Source organism: Peromyscus leucopus, chromosome 3 (assembly GCF_004664715.2).
Source record: "Peromyscus leucopus breed LL Stock chromosome 3, UCI_PerLeu_2.1, whole genome shotgun sequence".
Classification (NCBI taxonomy): domain Eukaryota; kingdom Metazoa; phylum Chordata; class Mammalia; order Rodentia; family Cricetidae; genus Peromyscus; species Peromyscus leucopus.
The window spans coordinates 49,384,906-49,405,992 of record NC_051065.1 but is presented as its reverse complement, the minus strand read 5'-3'; the positions used below and the strand labels follow the sequence as shown (position 1 = coordinate 49,405,992).

Here is a 21,087-nt window from a genome sequence, read left to right as displayed (position 1 = left end):
GGGGCTCGTCCGGAGCTTCTAGACTGACCTATGGGATATGCAATGGTGAATGACAGCATTAGCCGTGAATTTTAAACCAAGCAGTCTGTAAGGCCAGATGGGAAAACCCTGGAACAACTCTGAGAAGTTGTGCAGAGAATTAATTCTTCCATATAGACAGTGGGCTGTGTCATTTTTCTCTGCCTTCTGTTTGGTAGAAAGATGTTAGTTGTAGATGAGAGGCCAAAACTCCTCATCTGTCTTGCCTGTCAAAATAGACCTGTAGCTCTGGAGCATCTTGCTTCCTTCTTTGTTCTTAGTGCATTAGAGCAGAACATGGGTTTTCTCCTAGACACTTCTGCTTGCTTGCTGATGAATGTGTTTCACAAGGGAAGCCACAGAGCACCATCAGAAACGTTGATGGCTTACAAGTATTGAAGGCAATGCTAGCTGGGTAGGAGCATGGGGGCTGGCTGACTCTGGAACCCCAGTTCTACCACATATTAACTAGGTGAACACATACTGGAGCCATACCAAGTAACAGGCGCCCCTCCCCCCTCCTCGCATGCACTAAGAACTGGCCATGTCGCCCCTGCCAGCCCAGCACACCCGTGAGCTGACAGGTTGCATGCACTTTCTCAGATATTTAGGTTTAAGGAACTCAAAAAGCGGTTGAGGGAACCCGAGACCACACTGGGGATTTGAATTCAATTCAGACTGACTCCAAGCCTTCAACTCTATTTTTTCCAAGTTTATTTAATGACAGATTATATGAACAAGATGCCTAAAAGGGCTGGGTGGTGGTGGTATACACCCTTAATCCCAGCACTCAGGAGGCAGAGGCAGCTGGATCTCCATGAGTTTGAGGCCAACCTAGTCTATATAGTGATTTTTCAGGACAGCCAGGAATACATACATCTCCAGGGTCAGTACTCATAACCTCCCCTCTGCTGCCCTGTAAATAAATCCTTTATCCTCTTTGAGTCTCAGCTTTAGGATACGGGAGTAACACAAGCCTGGACAATTCCTGCTGTCCTGTTCCGGACACTCACCCTCCCTCCTGTGGTCAGTATTCAGCGTGGTGTGCAAGTTTCCACTTGAGTTGCACTGTGACTTCCCCCCCTGGCCACAGTTCAGCAATCCAGAGGTGGCACCTGAGCCTGCTAAGTTGGTCAGAGACCTTTCTTGTGACTAGAAGCTTCCAGCTTAGGTCGGCTGTCGAGGACAGGTTAGTGAAGCACTCTTGGTGACTGGTGAGGAAGTGGTCCAAAAGGAGAAAAGAGGAAGGTAGCCATGTGGAGAGGAGCTTCTCCAATTCCGTTTCTGCTTGGGCTTTTTAGAATTGCTTTTCTTGTTGTTTATAGTTAGGAGTCCAACTTAACTCCTAGGTCACTAGGTCGTGGTGGGAATTAGATGTGCTAACGCAGGCACATGGATGCTAGATAGAGCACCGGAGCTGTTAATGGAAGACGGACGGTTTTCCAGGCTGGAATTGCCTAGTATTGCAGCTTGCAGCCCCCACCTCTTCCTGGGGTGTCCTTGGACTTCTACACACATACCTCAACCCACAGATTCATGTGCATTGTGGGAACATGCCTTTGCAGTTTGTGATGAGCCTTCCTCCAAAGCACAGGTGTCCACTGCTGGTCAGAACTTTGACAGGCACTAAAGTATACCTTTAAGACCCTGAGAAGTGGGGACATCTGCGCAGCAAGTGCTTCTGCCCACTGAGCAATCTTGCCAGCCACCAAACTTTTCTTCTTATAAAGACACCAGATATATTTGATTAGCCACACAAATGCCTTCATTTTTACCTGATTGTGCACAAACAGGTCACCTTACAGATACTGGAAATTAGACCTTCCACAGTTTAGGAATGGGTCCCGTACAATGAAGAGCACAATTCTGATTGTAGGGCTGCTGGCTTCATTGACAGGCTGCTCATCCCACAGCTTGTAAAGTGAAGGCTCAAAAAGCCATGGTCTGTAAGGACATGGATTCCCTAGTTCTTCCTCTTGCTCAGGTCTTTCCCATGGCTCTGGCTCTCTCAATGGATGCTGGCTGGTTGGACAGACTGACACACAGTAGAAGACTTCTAGCGTAGGGATGCTGGGATAATGCAGCTGTGTCGTCTCCAAATATACCCATGAGCAACAAGGATAGGAAGCCGAAACAATTCTTAAAAAGAATGAATTCAGAATGATGCACCTCAAACCCTTCTCCAGAGAAACATCAGGGGAGGGTACCTAGTGACAGGAACACTTAGCAGCTCGTGGAAGACGGTAGAGAGCTGGTGGAGCTCAGGTCTTCAAAGTCAGTGTCACACCAGGGAGCAGGACACGGTAGGGTGTTCCAGTGTGCACCTCAGTCTGTGCCGGTGTTTAATACATCAGCTACTTTTCTCATTTCTGCAACGAAATATCTGACAGAAGCAAATTAAAGGAAGACGTGGGGGAGCTGGGGGGGGGGAGTGGAGGCGTGTGAGGCTTCTGCTCACGCCGCATCTGCAGTCAGGAGCCATGGAGGTAGCTGGTGCTCAGCTCATTCTCTTTCTTCACCCAGGACCCCAGCCCATGGAACGGTGCCAATTGCACTTAGAGTGGGTGGGTCTTTCCACCTCAGCCCAGCCTAGAAACTCCTCCCACACGTGCCCAGAGGTTGCCCTCTCCCTCCCTCCCTTTCTCGGGTGTAAAGCCCTACCTTTGTTACATGACAAACCTGTGCATGGAACAGTGGCCTTTGACATCAGAAAAATGACAGGCACTGCACTGGCTGGTTCAGGAGCAGCTAAAGTTCTCAACAGACTGAATTGGCCAGTCCTTGGATTCTCCTATATTTGTCATTAAAAAGAAAACTGGAAGGTGGAGAATGTTCTCTGATTTCAAAGCCATAAATAAGGGGATTCAGCCCTTCCCTTCCTGTGCATCTTCTCTATCCAAATTGCTGGCTTCTCGATGGTGTTCCAGTCAGCTAGTTACTAGCTGATGCCCCCTGATTCAGGGTAAACTTTATTTAACAGTCTGAGTGTCACAGGGCAATGAAAATGCCCGTAACATCCCATGATGGGCATGGAGCTGCAGAATTTGAGATTTGCTCTGATGGATTTCAGTCTTGCACTGATCTAATCTTCTTGGCCCACTTTCCTATTCTACCCTCTTGGAATGAGAATTTGACTGTTTCATTGCACTTTAGAAATATATATATATATATCACGTGTTTAAAGCTAAAACTTTGCTTGGCATCTCGGAGGAGTCCTTGGACTTTTGAACAATGCTGGAACTGTTAAGACTATGGAGACTCTTGAATTTGGACAATGTATTTTGCAGAATGAGTTAGCCATAGGCTGGGTGTGGTGGCATACACTCTCTGTACTCGGGAAGATTGTCCAAGAACTTGAGGTCACCCTGGCCTACACAGTAAGTTCCAGGCCAGCCAGGGTTACATAGAGATCCTATCTCTAAACAAGATAGTCATAAGTCTTCATGGGACTTGTTACAGGAATGCTCTGGTTTGGATCTGAAGTGTCCCCCACCAGCTTGTTCCCAGCTGGTAGTGCTGGATCTGGGGACTGTGTGGGAGCTTCCGGAGGTACGTCAACAGTGACAGGCCTTTGAAGGTTGTTCCGCCCCTGGCTCTGGCACTCCCTCTGCTTCTGGTCCCCAGGAAGGTGACTGCAGCCACATGCTCCTGCTGCTGTGGACTGGGCAGCTCCGCCAGGTGTGGCCCCTCTGAAACCACAAGCCCGGTAACTCTTGCCTCCTTGGAGTTGTCTTGTCAGGTCACACCAAAGCAAAGCAATGAACGCAGCTCCAGACAGGTCTGGCACAGGACACTAAGTCACTTGGCCCCCTTGGCACAGACCCAGGGTCTGGGAGAGCTACAGTCCAGAGCCGCGATCCGGCCTTCTTCCAAACCCCCGCAGCTGAAGTCTGGGTGGTCCTCACTGTCCTTTGGGAGCCTGGGGGTGGGGTGAGGAGAGAGAGGACACTCAGGCTGCTGGGCCTCCCTCCGCTCCCGTACAAGCCAGGCCCTGTACTAGTCACTGCACACGGGCAGGGAATAAAAATGTGGAAAGAACCCTGGCAGTGTCTCCCACTGGTCAGGTACATGGTGGAAGCACCGAATTCCTAAACCACAGACCTTGTCTCTGAAAAGCCAACATGACAGTTCTTCCTGGGTGAATGTGCTGGGGACTCACATCAGGGTTGGGGGGACAAGGATGAGGCATGCTAGCCCCCCTTGGCGGGGTGTGGAATGAGTCTTCTATTGGTACTGAAGGTGGGGTGGGGCAATAGGAGGCTGTGACGCATCAGGAGTAGGAAACCCAGTTACTCACAGTTGGGGTGGCAAAGGGACCCCATCAGTCCAGTGCCAGCCTTCAGGGCCCCGTTGGGCCCCCACCCAGAAGCCTTTGGTGATCTGGTATTTTCTTAGGAAGTCCTGAGGGAGAAAAGCAAGCACATTTTTTTTTTTTTTTTTTTTTTTTTTTTTTCACATCATGGCTTACTAGGACATCCAATTTTCATGAGGCATTTGCAGGATTCCAGAATGCCTCTCCAGGAAGGAATCAGCTCCAAGTGCTTGCAAAATACCCGGAATTATGGAAGTGGACCTGGAAGCTCACTGGTGGGCTGGCACTGTGCTTAGGCTTGGGGACCAGAAATGAGATCGATCCCATCTCAAGAGGATGCGACAGTCACCACACAATGAGAGAATAAAGCAGCTCAGAGGAAAGGGAGGGGCCTGGGCCAAGTTGGGCGGCCCCTAAGCATGCCCAGGTGGCAGCCAGTAGCCAGAGTGGTTGGCACATGGAGGGAGGGCAGGGATTGACTAAGGTACGGAGCTGGTATGGGGCAGATTACTGGTGCAGTTCCGACAGCAACAAAAGTATCTCGCACTGGTTCAATAGTACTAAAGCCGTGACAGAGGCAGTATGGGGCTGGGGTGGCTCAGCAGGTTAAAAAGGCTTGCTGCCAAGCCTGATGAGCCAAGTTCAATACCTGAGACACACAGGGTAGAAGGACAGAACCAGCTCCTCAAAACTGCCCTCTGGCCTCCACACACACATTGTGGTGTGTGCATAGATGTGCCCCCCCACAATAAAATGCACTAAAATTGTGGCATGAACTTAGCAATAAGAAACAGAGCCGGGCGGTGGTGGTGCACACCTCCAATCCCATCACCCTGGAGGCGGAGGCAGAGGCAGAGGCAGGCGGATCTCTGAGTTCAAGGCTAGTCTGGTATACAGGGTGAGTCCCAGGACAGCTGGGCTACAGAGAAGCCCTGTCTCTGATAAGGGGGGGGGGGGGGGGAGGGTTGGATGGCTCAGCGGTTAAGAGCACTGACTACTCTTCCAGAGGATGTGGATTCAATTTCCAGCACCCACATGGCAGCTAACAACTGTCGGTAACTCCAGTATCTGACCCTCTCAGACAGACAGACATATAGGCAAAATACCAATGTACATAAATAAAAATAAATACATCATTAAAAAAAGAAAGAAGAAACACACACTTAAGGATTTTATGTGTTTATCTGTGTTCGTTCGTTCGTGCTTGTGTGTGTGTGGAAAAAAGAACAAGCCAAAACCCAATCATAAAGAAGTCATTCTATGACTTAATTGTGTTTCAGAGCACTGATCCTTTGCAGTTAGATCTTTATAAACACTTGATCTCAAGCTATTTCCAAACTGGATGGTTAAACCCATCTCTGCCCCCAATGGAGGAGTGGTGTTCTGCCCAGGTCCAAGGTCACCGTGGGTTAAATGTGTCTGATATGTCTGAGGGAAGGGACCAGGCTTCCTGGTGGCCGATGCAACACTGGATGGCTTTGTTTCTGGAGGCATTAGAATAATGCTTAGCTAGCAAATCCTCACTTGCTGGCCTTGCCCCAGCCTCACACACTCTTTAGGGATCCATCTCTGGTCCACCACATCCTCACTGTTCGTTATTTTGCAGCCAGGCTGGGAGGGGCTTTGAACAGGGAACTGGGCTAGTTTCTCTGCATAGACTGTTCTAACTCTAATTTCTCCATGAGTGCAGTGCTAAGGACTGAACCCAGGGAGGTCCTTGGGTCCCTAGGGGTGTACCCTTGGAGAAACTAAGTTTATCTCTGCTTCCTGGTTCATAATATAACCCCTCACTCCTGCCCACCTGCACCGGTACAAGAACTGAGCTGAGGGGCACCAAGCCTTCAAACTTTCAAAGCTGAGCCAAGTGAATGTTTCCTCTTCATAAAGTCAGCCATGGTGGTCAAGAAATGGCCCAACTGATAAAGTGCTCGCCACACAAACCTAAGAACCTGAGTTTGGTCCCCAGCACCTGTCACCTGAGTGCCGGTGAGGCAGAGACAGGTAGAAGTCTGGGTCCCCCGGCCATTCGGCCCACTCAGATTGGTGTGCCCCGGGCCCCAGTGACACCCTGTCTCGAGTGGCTTCTGAGGAACAGCACCCCAGTTTGACCTCTGGCATCCACATGCAAGAGCATGCCTATGGATAAGCATCCATATGTACAACTACACACATGATTTGTGTCAACTTGACACAAGCAGACATAGTTGGGGAGAGGGAATCTTAATTGAGAAGATGCCGCCATGAGACTGGCCTGCAGGCAAGTCTGTGGGCTGCTTCCGTGATGAATGATGGGCCTTGTGATGGCTATTCTTGGTTGTCAACTTGACATCTGAAACTAACTAAAACCCACATGGCTGGGCACACCTCTGAGGGGATTTTTCTTAATTAAATCATTTAAATTAAAATCACCCCCACCCCCGGGACAGGGTTTCTCTGTTTAGCTTTGCACCTTTCCTGGACCTTGCTCTGTAGCCCAGGCTGGCCTCGAACTCACAAAGATCCGCCTGCCTCTGGCTCCCAAGGGCTGGGATTAAAGGTGTGTGCCACCACTGCCCGGCGAAAAACAACATCTAATCTGTATCTTTGAGGTGGGAAGATCCACCTTTAATCTGGGCCACACTCTCAGCTGGAAGCCTATATAAAGTACATGGAAGAAGGAAGCTTGCTCTCTTCGCCTGTTTGCTCTTGATAGCAAATCCATTCCTTCACTGGCATTACTTCGTCAGGATTCCAGCATATACTGAAGACCAGCTGGGACATCCTACCTGGTGGACTAAACTTCGGGATTCCTGGACCTTCCTTTGGAGGACACTGCTGGATTAGCTGGACCACAGCCTGTAAGCCACTCTAATCAATCCCCTTTTGTTAAGACCAGTCCACGTGAGTCTATTTAATGGGTAATAGGGATTTATTAAGATATACAGAACCGAGTAAACAGCTGAAGTTGTCCTCTGTTGTGATCTGGAGTGAATCCACCTGGCAGTCCGAACACACCAGGAAAGCAGGGCCCTTGTGACCCTTCTCCCTTTCCTTTTTGGCGAGCGCGTGTGTGTGTGAGTGTGTGTGTGTGTGTGTGTGTGTGTGTGTGTGTGTGTAAGTGTAATTCATTCTATAAGTTCTGTTACTCAAGAGAACTCTAATACAGGCCTATAAGAAAACAGGCTGAAGGGCTAGAGAAATGGGTCAGTGGTTAAGAGCATTGGCTGCTCCTCCAGAGGACCTGGGTTCAGTTCCCAGCACCTACATGGCAGATCACAACTGTCATCTGTAATTCCAGTTCCAGGGGATCTGACACCCTCATACAGACATGCATGGCAGGTAAAACACCAATGCATGTGAAATAAAAATAAATAAAAAATTTTTTAAAAAAAGAAAGAAAAGAAAAACAGGCTGAGCAAACTATGAGAGGAACAAGCCAGTAAGCACTCCTCCATGGCCTCTGCATCAGCATCAGTTCCTGTCTCCAAGCTCATGCCTTGAGTTCCTGTCCTGCCTTCCTGGGAAGATGGATTACAAGCTGTAAAGTGAAATAAACCCTTTCCTCCACAAGTAGCTTTTTTTTTTTTTTTTTTTTTCTTTTTGGTTTTTTGAGACAGGGTTTCTCTGTGTAGCTTTGGTGCCTGTCCTGGAATTCACTTTGTAGACCAGGCTGGCCTCGAACTCACAGAAATGTATTAGAAATGTAAATGTATTAGAGTACACAATATTTTGGGGGACACAATACCACCACATTTCCCCTCTTTTTGTCTAAAATTAAGAAAGCTTATAACTAATACAAGAAAAACTATCTTCAATAAGTATATGCAATATACAGTCAAGATACATTGCCTCTGCCTCCCACCGCTCGGCCACAAGAAGCTTTTGGTCATGGTGTTTTATCACAGCATGGTGTCAGTACCGGGGGCTGACCGCCAAGGACTGTGGTCTCGGTGGTCAGCTGTGGAGTGCAGTGGGCCTTGGCCTAGGAGACGAGCCTTGTGTGCTGTGAAAGGCAGAGCCGGGGAGCGGATTGTGAGCGAATCCTACACATTGAACAGACTTATTTACACTGTTGGGCTTGCCATTTTACTTTGTTCAAGATGTTAATGTGCCCTGGTTCTTCCTTCTTGGTATAATATATTGTGGTATTTATATTAATACCACAATAAATATATTATTTATTAATAATTTGTTTATTAAATAGTTTATTATATATTAATACCACAATAAATTAATAAATATATTAATTTATATTAATATACTGTGGTGTTTATATTAATATATTAATAATAAACTTATTATGTAGACCGTGCTGGCTTTGAATTCACAGAGATCCACCGACCTCTGCCTCCAGGGTATTCTCTTGATTTAATGATTGATGTGGAAGGGCCCAGCCCCCTGTAGGTGGTGCTACCCTGGGCAAATGGTTCTGGATAGCATAAAAGCAGGCAAGCCATGGAGAGCAAACCAGTAGACAGCACTCCTCCATGGCTCCTGCATCAGTTTCCACCCCAAGGTTCCTGCCCTGACCTCCCTGGATGGTGTACAAACTGTTAAGATGAAATAAACCTTTTCTTTCTTCCCCAAGTTGCCTTTGGTCATGGTATTTTATCACAGCAGCAGCAGAATCAATCAATCAATCATCAATCTCTCTCTCTCTCTCTCTCTCTCTCTCTCTCTCTCTCTCTCTCTCTCACACACCACACACACACACACACACACACACACACACACACACACACCAGTTAATCACATGGTTGGAGAGATGGATAGCTCAGCTCTTGCTTTTTCAGAGGACCTGAATTTGGTTCCCAGAATCTGTATCAGGTAGCTCACAGCCAACTGTAATTCCAACTCCAGAGAATTTGACCACTTAAGCCTCCGTGGGCACCTGTACTCCTAAGCAGACACACTCACACATAAATAAAAAACACTTTAGCTGAGTGTGGTGGTGAATTTTAGCACCAGGAGGCAGAGGCAGGTGGATCTCTGTGAGTCTGAAGCAGCCTGGGCTACATAGTTTCAGGCCAGCCAAGACAGCATAGCGAGACTGTCTTAAAAAAGAGAAAAGAAGGAACGAAAAGGAGAGAAATGCTTATGGTCCCAAGGCACTAAGTAATTTCCGAGCTGCTTTGTTCCCCAGCACTCCAGCCATTACCTGACACTTACACACACCCAACACGCTGTATTTTCTCCACCACATCCTGGGAGGACTCATGGGTCTCTCCCAGCAGGCCTGGCTCCACTGTTAACTGGCTAACTGAGTTACCCAGGTTGGATGGGAGCAGCCTAGCTCTGCCTTCTTCTTAGAATGAAACCCTGAACACGATAGCTGGTCCCTGTGCATGTCACTTCATTCCTTTGGGGCTTTGGTGACTCTCAGAGCGTGAAGGACTTGATCCAGAGAGTCCTTCCCAGGGCTAAGTTCAAGGATCTGGGATGACACATACCCTCTCCTTAGCCAGCCTTTCTCACCTGGGTGTGGCTCAGCAGGGGCAGTGTGGCATGGTGGGCTGAGCAGAATGCCTGGCTGCCCGCCCAGTCTTGGGCTTCTTCAGAGAGGTAGTAACAATGTTCTTGAGACCACAACCAGCCCTGAGGGCATGGCTGGCACCTGGCTCCTGAAAGTAGAGATCTGTGAGTCAAGGGGCAATTCTAGGGGGCTAGGCATGAATCCACTGTAAAAACAAAACCCGGCTAGGACCCTGGCTGAGGGGGTGAATGTATGGGGAGGGAGCTGGCAAGCATCCAGGTGGGAAGGATGATGGGCAGAGAGAGCCCCAGGTCATACAGCCTGCACTGTGCAAGGTTCTCCTGGAGAGGGAGGAGCTGGTATTTGCATTACCAGTCAGGTCACTTGGCTAGGGTCAAGCTTTCTCCTCTTTGCTAAACAAGGCCTGTGTCTTCATGCTGCAAGTCTCAGAGGTGTCCCAAGTACATGGAATAGGGATGGGATACCGTACCGCCTCTGGAGGCCAGTGCCACGATGACTACAGTGCAGACAGCCAGGAACACAGCCATGACCACCAGAGCCCAGCGCAGGGACTTCATGTACAGGGGCAGCCCTGGAGAGAAACCAGAAAGGCAAGTTGTAAGAGAGATCACCCCAATCACATCCAAGCCAGCACCACCCTGGTCTCCACTCCCCCTCACCCTGCCCCCACACCAGCTCCATGGTCACCTTGGCTCAAGCACCCAGGCAGAGCACCCAGGTTAGATCCGAACTTCATATTTAGGAGACCTGCTAGACTACGCTCTGCTTTTTTCTCACATGGCTAGAAGATAAGAGCTCCACAAAACACAGCAAGCGATGTGCCACACACATGGTGTGTGGTGTACCTGTGTGCCAGACAGTAGTGTCGCCGCCACAGACGTGGGCAAGGGGCCTTCAGGCAGCAGGTGACGGAATCCAGGGCACCGTGGGCGACATGCCACGGGAGAAAGAGCAGGGGCCGGACTACAGCTCTACAAGGTCAGAGTCAGTGAAGGTCAAGTCCTGACTCTCCACGTTTTCTCCTCAAACCCTCAGCGGCCTCTCTAGTCTCTCCAGGTCTTTGCCACGACTGAAGGGGGGGAGGGGGCACACTCAGTTCTCCACAGCCGTGAGGAGTCAGCAGCCTTGGGCCTTGTCTATGGCTCCAAGGCCAAGGGCACCAGGTAGTTGGGGAGGCTGCAGGCAGGGAATGAGTGGGAGGGACAGGAGACAGGACACACCCCCTGTTTTCTGTCATCCTATCCTCGTGGGTTTGGTTGTTTGAAATGAGGCGCTCTGTTAGTGGTTCTCAACCTTCCTAATGCTGCGACCCTTGAATGCAGTTACATTGTGGTGACTCCCATCCACCACCGCCGCCACAAATTTTTATTGCTACTTCATAACTATAGTTTTGTCGCTGTTATGAATCATAGTGTAAATATCTGTGTTTTCTGATGGTCTTAGGGGAACCCTGTGAAAGGGTCCTTTGACCCCCAAAGGGGTTCTGACTCACAGGTTGAGAATCACTGCTCTCTGTAGTCCTGACTGTCCTGGATCTTGCTCTGTAGACCAGGCTGGCTTTGAACTCACAGAGACCCGTCTGCTTCTGCCTCCCGAGTGCTGGGATTAAAGGTGTGCGCCACTACCACCCGGCATCCTTCTGTTTTGAGATAGGGTCTCACTATGCTTCCCACGCTCATGTGACCCTCCCACCTCAGCCCCTCGAGAAGCTGGGATTACAGGCTGTGACCGAGGCTGGCAGGGGGCTCCCACCAAGCCTGATGCTTGATCTCTGGAACCCACACAGCAGGAGGAGAAAAATCAACTCTCACAAGTTGTCCCCTGACCTTCACACACAGGCAGTGCTGCATGCCCCACCTACCACCGATAAAAAGAAATAGAAATGCAATTTTTAAGAAGTTGTTGTTGCTGGGCGGTGGTGGCGCACGCCTTTAATCCCAGCACTCGGGAGGCAGAGGCAGGCGGATCTCTGTGAGTTCGAGGCCAGCCTGGGCTACCAAGTGAGTTCCAGGAAAGGTGCAAAGCTACACAGAGAAACCCTGTCTCGGAAAAAAAAAAGAAGTTGTTGTCATGCCTGGCCCAAGGCACACCTTTAAATGCTGAATCACCCTGATAGTGAGGACCAAGGTGTCTTAGTTGCTTTTCCTGTTGCTGTGATAAAATACTCTGACAAACGCAACTCAGGGGAGAAAGGGTTTGTTCCGGTTCACAGTTCAAGTGTACAGTCCATCATGGCGGGGAGTCGGGGCGGCAGGAGCCTGAAGCCGTGGCTCACATCACTTCCACAACAAGGAATCAGTGAGGAATGAATGCATGCAAGCACAGTTTTGCGTCCCCTTTCTACAGTCCAAGGTCCACAGCATAGGGAATTGTTCTGCCCATAACTGACACAGGACTTCCCACATCGATTAACACAATCACGGTAACCCCGCAGGCTGCCGGGAGGCCCGTCTCCCTGCCTGAGTCTAGATCCCGTCACGCTGACAAATCGCATTAGCCATCACACCTGGAAGGGCGCAGTGGCAGATGGAGAGGTCACAATGAAAGGCAGCAGCAGCAGCAGCAGCGATGTCCACAGCACCAGTGCTCACCCCTCTGAAGCCATGACACCCGCTGAAACCAGATCTCGCTGGACACAGAAGCTTGAAGAGTTCTAGCAAAGAGGAGTGCTCCCTCCTCATACGTGGCTTCCGTGCCCTCGGGATCGTCACTTCTCGGAAGAGGGCAGCAGTGAGTGTAATCATGGAAGGGAGGGTGAGGGCGGTAAGAAAGTAGTTACCATATTTCCTCAGACCACAAGGAAAACAAAAGATCGTTCTGCAGCGGAATTTTATTTGAAGTGAATAATTGTGCCCAGCCTGGTGGCACACACCTTTGATCCCAGGACTCAGGAGGAAGAGGCAGGCAGATCTTTGTGAGTTCCAGGCTAGCCTGGTTCTACATAGTGAGTTTGAGACCAGCCAGGGCTATGTAGAAAAACTGCCTCAAAAAAACAGAAAAAAAAGGGGGCAGGAGAGATGGCTCAGGGGTTAAGAGCACTGGCTGTTCTTCCAGAGGTCCTAAGTTCAATTCCCAGCAACCACATAGAGGCTCACAACCATGAGATCTGGTGCCCTCTTCTGGCCTGCAGGCTGAACACTTACTGTATACATAATAAATAAATAAATCTTTTAAAAAAAGAAAGAGAATGTGTATACTAGTACATTATATACTCATATATGAATGCAAAGAGATGAGTTTAAGATTTTTTTTATTTTTTATTTATTTTTTTAAATAAGATATATTCATTTATTATGTATACAGTGTTCTGCCTACATGTTTGCCTGCAGGCCGGAAGAGGGCACCAGACAGTTGTGAGCCACCATGTGGTTGCTGGGAATCGAACTCAGGACCTCTGGAAGAACAGTCAATGAATGCTCTTTAACCTCTAAGCCATCTCTCCAGCCTGAGTTTTCAAGATTTTAATAGAACACATTTACCGTTACTCAACTTCAAAGTCTCAGGAACTTTTCAAACACCATTTTTTCATTTGCATCGGAGAAAACATTTGCTTCAGTGATCAGAAGTGTGTTAAAGAGATGTATGAAGCTGGGTGGTGGTGGCACATGCCTTTAATCCAAGCATCTGGGAGGCAGAGGCAGGTAGATCTCTGAGTTTGAGGCCAGCCTGGTCTACAGAGTTAGTTCCAGACAGCCAGAGCTTCACAGGGAAACCTTGTCTTAGAAAGAAAAAAAAAAAAAAACACGTGGGGATGGGGGGGCGGTTAAACACTATAACCTGTTCAGATTTTTATTTTTTAGTTTTGTGCTGGGGAACTAACCCAGGTCCTCAAGCATGCTGGAGGGATGTTCATCCATTAAGTCCTAAATCCAGCCCTGGAATATATATTTTTCAGATTTATTTTTAACTATGGCCGTGTGTGTGTGTGTGTGTGTGTGTGTGTGTGTGTGTGTGTGTGTTTGCATATGCCCTTGGAGGCCAGAAGAAGGTGCTGGATCCCACAGGATTATAGGTGATTGTGAGCATCTCACTGTGGGTGCTGGAAACGGCAAGTACTCTTAAGTGCTGAGCCAGCTCTCCAGCCCCTGTGGAATTTTTAAATACACATTTTTTTAAAGGTATTTTCCAAGATATCTATCAAGTGATAGGTAGATATTTGAAACATAATATATTCATGCCATGGAATACTATCCAGCAAAAAAAAAAAAAAAAAAAAAAAATGAAATACCAAGTTCATGCTACAGCATAAAAAAAAACCTTGAAAATGGGTTAAGCCAAAGAAGTCAGTCAAGTGTGGTGGCATAAGCCTATCATCCCAGCATTCGGGAGGCTGAGGCAGGGGCGTTAAGAGTTTCAGGCCAGGGGCTCGAGAGATGGCTCAAGAATTAAGAACAGTGGCTGCCTTTCCAGAGGGCTTCAATTCCCGGCACCCACATGGCAGCTCACCACTCCAGTCTCTAGGGATCACATGCCCTATTCTGGGCCCTAGGCACACACCTGGCAAACATTCATACACATAAAAGTAAATTAATCAGAAAAAAGAGTTTCAGGCCTGCCTGAACTACATGGCAAAACCCTGTCAACACACAAAACAGAAAGAAGCCAGACAAAAGGGTTCATGTTATGTGAACCCAGGGACATGGATGTCCAGAGGACAGTGTTTAGAGACAGACTGGTGGGGTCTGGGGGTGGAAGGTTTGTTCTAGCATGAACACAACACCGAATATGCAACGCTCCTTGACTATTACACTGTATGATGGCACCTTGTATGGTATAGGAATTGCATCTCAATATGCCTGTGACCAAAAGAAGGGGGAACTTGAAAAAGCTTGGTCTAACATATAGCAAGTTTCAGGTCAGCCGGAGCTACAAAGCCACACCTTATCTTAAGAAAACACACACACACACACACACACACACACACACACTCACAGGCTGTGGGACTGCTTAGTGGTTAAGAGCACTGGCTGCTCTTCCAGAGGACCTGAGTTCAATTCCCAGCACCCACATAGTGACTCACAACTTTAATTCCAATTCCAAGGGATCAGACGCCCTCTTCTGGCCTCTGCAGGCACCAGGCACGTGATGCACACACATAAATGTAGGCCAAACTCACCCGCGTTTTACAAACAACGCACCACCAAAAATATGTATAAACTGAGATGATTTTTTTTTTTCCACAAGGCATTGAACTACCAGGGTCTTGTTCATGCTAGACAAGTGCTTTACCACTGAGCTGTGTCCCAGCCCTAAATCAAGGCTCGCAAATAATAAAAGTAGAACTGGAAAGCTCAGGCAAGACAAGGGAGATAAACTCACCAGTCACTGTGATTCTTGTGGCTGAACCTTTGTTTAGCTCTGACCTTCAGAAAGCAAAGCATGACAGAAGCCCAGTGGGTGGGTAAGTTCTCTCAAACCGGGTCGGGGACCTGCCTAGCCCAAGCCACTGAGCTTGGCAAGGCCCCTGCCGAGCTAAGGTGGAAGTGCCCACACCACCATTTTCTGTTTTAGTTTTTGGAAATAGGGTCTGTATAGCCCAGCTGGCCTGGAGGATTCTGGTCCAGGGTAGCTTCGAACTTGCAGCAATCTTGGTCCAACCTCTGGCTCCACCACACATGCCACATTTTTTTAAAAAAAGATGGGGGGGGGGAGTCTCTGGGCCGGAGAGATGGCTCAGGGGTTAAGAGCACTGCTTGCTCTTCCAGAGGTCCTGAGTTCAATTCCCAGCAACCACATGGTGGCTCACAACCATCTGTACTGAGATCTGGTGCCCTCTTCTGGCCTGCAGACATATGTGCAGGCAGAACACTGTATACATAATAAATAAATAAATCTTTAAAAAAAGAAAAAAAAGATGGGGTCTCAGCATGTAGCCCAGGGTGGCCCAAAGCTCTCGTAGTCCCTGCTTCAGCTTCCCGAGCGCTGGGATGGCAGGCGTGAGCCACCTTGCTGGGTTGACAGAACAACTCTTGGTCACACAAGTTACACACATATACTATACAGACTCGGTTTGCAAAAACACAGACACTCTGGGTTCCCTTACCACGTCTTCTCTCTTTCCCCGACCCTGCAGTTACTGCTAAAGGGCATATGTCCCCAAAAGAGCAGAAGGGGCTTATGCCAGTGTGAGGCTTGGCAGTCACCGTCTTCTGCTCAGGGCCTCTGCTCCTCTCCATGTGACATTCATGTCTTCCTCTGCACTGCGCTTCAAAATCCTAAGCCCTCTCCCGAGACCCATCGAACCTGGATCACCTTTGGGATTCTCGTTCTGGCTCACCTTCCCCAAAGAGCTCTCATCCCCCAGCCTCACTGCCAACAGCCTCCCTGCCCTCTACACTACGCTGACTGACTGCTTTCACTTTGTGAATGATCCCCACCGCCTGGACGATATGGGGGACAGGCGGCCACCTGGCAGGATGGACTCCTGGAGGCCAGAGGCTGGGTGGGGCGATCCTTCTCCATAGGAGGTGTGCCAACTGCGAGACAACCACCGAGATCAAACCCTCCATCTTCTCCCGGGAGGGATCCAGGGAATAATAAGTTCTGACTTGTACAACTAGACTGAGAAGCCACTGATGTGCCAGGTACTGAGATGTGGGCAAGTCTGTGCTCTACCTTCCTTTCCCCGCAAGGAGACACTTAGGAAGCAATCATAGCCTGGCTGAAGACTCCTGGGATAATGAAGTCAATCCAAATGAGAGGGTGAGATAGAGATCCCTAAGTTGCCTGGGGGATAAGCCAAGATCTGAGGGAGAAGCATTCACCCCATGAGGCTCCAGCCCTTCTCCGTTTTACAAACCCCCCTCCCTCCTGCTGGCTGCCTGAACCGTACAGAACTTGCCTATCATACCTGATGCCCCAGGTGTGATCTCCAGCACCACATGAACCAGGTGCGGTGGCCTATCCCTGTAACTCCAGCACTTTGAGGATGGAGGCAAGAGAATCAGAAGTTCAAGGTCACTCTTCAACTATGTCGTGAGTTTGAGGCCAGCCTAGCTAGCATACATGAGACCTTGTCTTAAAATATGTCTCCCAGCCTTGGTGCCTTCACTAACAGACCGCTCCTTCAGGACACCTGCCCACAGAAACAAGGGACGAGACGAAGTCGTGACATTCCAGACCCTCTCCCCAGGGGCTTGTTCCTCCCAAGTTCACACAGGACGGAGAAGCAGCTGGCCTAGGGTCCAGCAAGTCATTGAGCCTTGCTTACGTGGCCTCTCATCCTTGCAGCTTAGCTGTGTCCCATCTGTGTGTGGTCCTGCCTGCTGACTGCCTCCTGAGCCCCATCCTCTACCATAAATCCTGTCCTTCTCAGCCTCGGGCCTCCTCAGCCTTCCTCCACCAGACAGTCAGAGCTTAATTCCCAGAGCAAATCCAACAGTGTCACTTCAGCACTGGTTCTTAAGTCACGGTTTTTAAAGAATCTGACGGAGGAGCTGGAGAGACAGCTCAGTGGTTAGTGCGCACTGGCTGCTCTTGCAGAGGACCTGAGTTGGGTTGCAGCACCCACAAGGTAGGGCTTACAACTGCCTGTAATTCCAGTTCCAGGGGATCTGATACCCTTTTCTGGCCTCTGTAGGCACCAGGAATGTAAGTGGTCCACAGACATACGTGCAGACACTCATACACATAAAATTAATGTGAAAGAATCTGGTAAAACGCTAGAGGCTGGGATACCATCACTCCAAAGATGTCCCTAGATCCTTAGAACCAATAAATACACTAGGCCGTTTAGCAAAGAGGAATTAAGGTCCAGATGGAGGTGAGGTTGCTGATCAGTTGACCCTGAAATGGAGACTGTCCTGGTCCCAGTAGGATCGTGAGGGTCCTTACCCATGAGGAGGGAGGCAAAGCCGAGGGCAGACTAACCCAGCCTAACACCACTGGGGCTGACAGCACTCAGGCAAAGTCAGGGGCCTGCCCCAGGAGCCCCGGTGAGAGGCCCAGCCGGCTGAAACCACCACCTCAGCCTAGGGAGCCCAGTCGGACCTTGGATGTTCACACTGTGAGATATTATTACATTTGTATCAGCAAGAGGCACCGAGTGGTGGGAAACTTACAACAGAATTCTCAAAGGTTTTAGTGATCCTTTCACGTATTGGAGCCCTCTCTCTCTCTCTGAGGACTCCTAGGTACTACAGGCTATCATCCTACCCTTCCATTGCCCCGGACTGGGGCAGTTTTTACCTGCTGGGCAAGGCACGAGCCCCTTCAGGCTGGCCTCTACCACCACCAACCGAGTAAACCAACCACAACAGAGCCATTCCTCACTCAGAGGGACTTACAAGCTTTAGGGGGCTGTGCTGGTTAGTGTTCTGTCAACTTGAGACAAGCTAGCGTCATCTGGAAAAGAGAAACCTCCCTTGAAAAAATGCCTCCTCCATCAGGATGGCCTGTAGGCAAGTCTGTTGGGCATTTTCTTAATTAATGATTGATGTGCGAAGGCCTGGTCTACCGAGGGCGGTACCACGGGGGTGGGGTGGGGGTGCAGGTGGTGGCGGGGCGGTGTAGGAAAGCAAGCCCGGAAGCAGCCTTCCTCCGCGGTTTCGCTTCAGTTCTTGCTTACAGGTTCCTGCCCTGGCTTCCCTGGATGATGGATGACTGTAAGCTAAACAAACTCTTTCCTCCCTAAGTTGTTTTTTGTGTTTTATCACAGTAAGAGAAAGCAAACTAACAGAGGCTTTCTTCCACGCTCGCCTCGCCTCTCCTTCACAAGCAAAGCAAAACACACGCACGCCCCAGCCGTCTGGCACCCAGCCAGCTCAGTGTGCAGATGGATGACCCTCCTCAAGGCGGAAAGAAAGGAGCCGAGTCCTAGGAGGTGTGCCCGGGCCACCACGGCCACGTGACTCTGAATCACTTCCCCTCATCCGACGTTCCTTCCACTTCTACTTCTCCAAGATGCGGCGCGCACTGAGAAGGAAGGAGAAAGTTCCCCAGGGGAGGGGCGGGACCCTGTTTTGTTTTGTATTAATTCTGAGTCGGAGAAGCAGTGTGGGCTCGGGGCAGCCCAGTGGGCTCCTGGTTCGTCTCGTTCAGGGACGGGGCACGGGTACCGCCGAGCACTCACCTATGAGCGTGATGGCCCGCGGCAGTTTCTTGCTGTCCATGCCTGCGCGCTGCAGCAGCGCGGCGTCTTCTTTGGTCAGCCCCGGCTCCTGGCAGCGGCAGCGACAGCGGCAGGTGGGCGAGCCCGGGGAGACCGCGCTGCCCTCGGTGGGCCGATCCGCTCGGTCGGGGGCGCGGCAAGCGGCGATCCACGGCCCCACGTGGAGCCCGGCGACGGGGCGCGTGGCAGCCGCGGGAGCGTGGGCGCCGAGCGGCGGGCGAAGGCGGGCGATTCTGGCACCGGCACGGTGAGGAAGCGCGTGGACGGCGCGGGCGAGGGCGCGCGGCTGCCTCCCGCCGCGCCCACGGGTTTAACGCGCACGTCTACCTGCAGCTCCACGGGCGCCCAGGACCCGGGCGTGGGCTCTCCGGTCGCCGCCCAGGGCTGCGGCTCGACCTCGCCGTCCTGGGGCTGCTCGGCCCACGTGGGGCTCGGCGACGGCAGCTCGCGGCTGCAGGAGCCCAGGCGGCGGAAAGCGCCATAGCCCAGGCTGAGCGGCGGCAAGCGCGGGGACCCGGACAGAGCCGGAGGCTGCGGCTTCTCCTCCGAGAGGACCTGCAGCTCCACGTCCGCCGCCTCCCTCCCGGTCCGCTCCGGCCTCGGGTTGCCGTCGGGAACCCCGGCTTGCGGCGCCTCCACGGGGACCTGCGGCTGCTCCGTTTCCGGGCTTGCCAAGGACTCCTCTGGGGACCCGGCTTCGGCCTGGCCTCCCCCAGAAGCTTCCCGGGTCCACTCCATCCCGTGCGCCGAGGGCCCTACTAGGTGGGGTCCCCAGAAGCTTCGTGTCTCTGAAGTTGTCAACCGCACCCTTCACTAGAGGACCTCTCTGTGATTGGCTGTGGCTACGGATTGGCCACGCCTCTCGGAGCTCCAGCCCCGCCTTTCCGTGCACAGGTTGCTGGGAGGGGCCGGCTGAGCGAGTCATAGATAGGGTGGGGTGGCTCTAAAAGCAGCCCCAGGAACCGGAGACTTGCAGATTCTTCCCTCTCCTTCATCCCGGGCCCCACCCGTCCCTGTGTTGGCACGTACCACGTCTGGGCTCTTTTGTAGATTGAGCGGGAAGCGACTGGCTAAATCCGCATGGACAAAAACTTCAGAAGTGTCAGAGCAAAGGAAAGAACATCCGTTCTTCTAAACAGTAGCAGAGGGTCACTGGTTGCACAATTCGGAAGAGGGGGAAAGGTTGAAGTTCTGATTCCGACTCTGGAAGCTTGACTACTAGTAGACATTTGGAGAATGAGGAATGAGCCAGGTGCCTTGGCCCATGCCTTTAATCTCATCACTCTAGAAGCTGAGGCATCTCTGTGAGTTTAAGGCCAGCCTGGTCTACAAAGTGAGTTCCAGGACAGCCAGGGTTTATATAATGAAACCCTGTCTCACCAAAACAAACAAAAACAGTAACAAAGAAGTGAGGAGTGAATGCTCATATTCCCATGGAGTGTCGGGGACCCCACCTGCCTAGTGAGGAAGCATGGTCTAAATAGTTTATTGGGGTTTTTCGTTTGTCTTGTGTTTTTGTTGCTGGGTTTTTATTTTGTTTTTTGAGACAGTCTCTCTAGGTCCTGGCTATCTTGGAATTTGCCATGTAGATCAGGCTAGCCTTGAACTACAGAACCATTGAGTGCTGGGATAAAGGCATGCACCACCACGTTTGGTCTGAACACAGTGTTTACTATTGTAGATTTTCTTTTAGCATTGAAGTGTGTGTAACAGGTTGTCTATGGCTGTCTCTTGAAGCTCGGGTATATTGAACCTGGAGTTACAAGTATTAGTGAACTACCTGATGTTAGTGTTAGGATTTGAACTCGATTCCTCATGATACAGCAGCAAGTTCTTACTGTTGAACCCTCTCTCCAGCTTCTGAATAGCCGTTTAAAATACAGATTCCTTGGAGGTTCCTTCCACACCTCCCAAGTCTGCAGAGGCTTGAGTAGGCCACTACTATTTTAACCAGTGCTCCAGGATAGGGTTATCAGATAAGACAGAAGATTCAGTTAAATCTGACTTCTGGTGAGCAAGACATGTTCCTTCTGCAGGTCAAACTCAAGTCTCATGTTTGTGTGATGGGCACCTTGCCAGCTGAGCTATTTTCTCCCAAAACACCATGAAATGCATCTTAAAAGGCATAGAACTGTGATTTCCAGGTGGGGCACAGGGTGGCCAATGCCTGTAATC

General features: G+C 50.3%; 1 protein-coding gene across 1 annotated transcript; it reads right to left on the bottom strand.

The window, feature by feature from the left end:
* Window positions 1-715: 715 nt before the first annotated feature.
* Klrg2 (killer cell lectin like receptor G2) lies at window positions 716-19,813 on the bottom strand. Its single transcript, XM_028889341.2, is given in 6 exon segments — window positions 716-3,937; window positions 4,316-4,419; window positions 9,785-9,930; window positions 10,273-10,374; window positions 18,874-19,026; window positions 19,029-19,813. Coding segments are annotated over 6 exon segments (1,248 nt in total). The 5' UTR covers window positions 19,651-19,813; the 3' UTR covers window positions 716-3,816.
* Window positions 19,814-21,087: the final 1,274 nt, after the last annotated feature.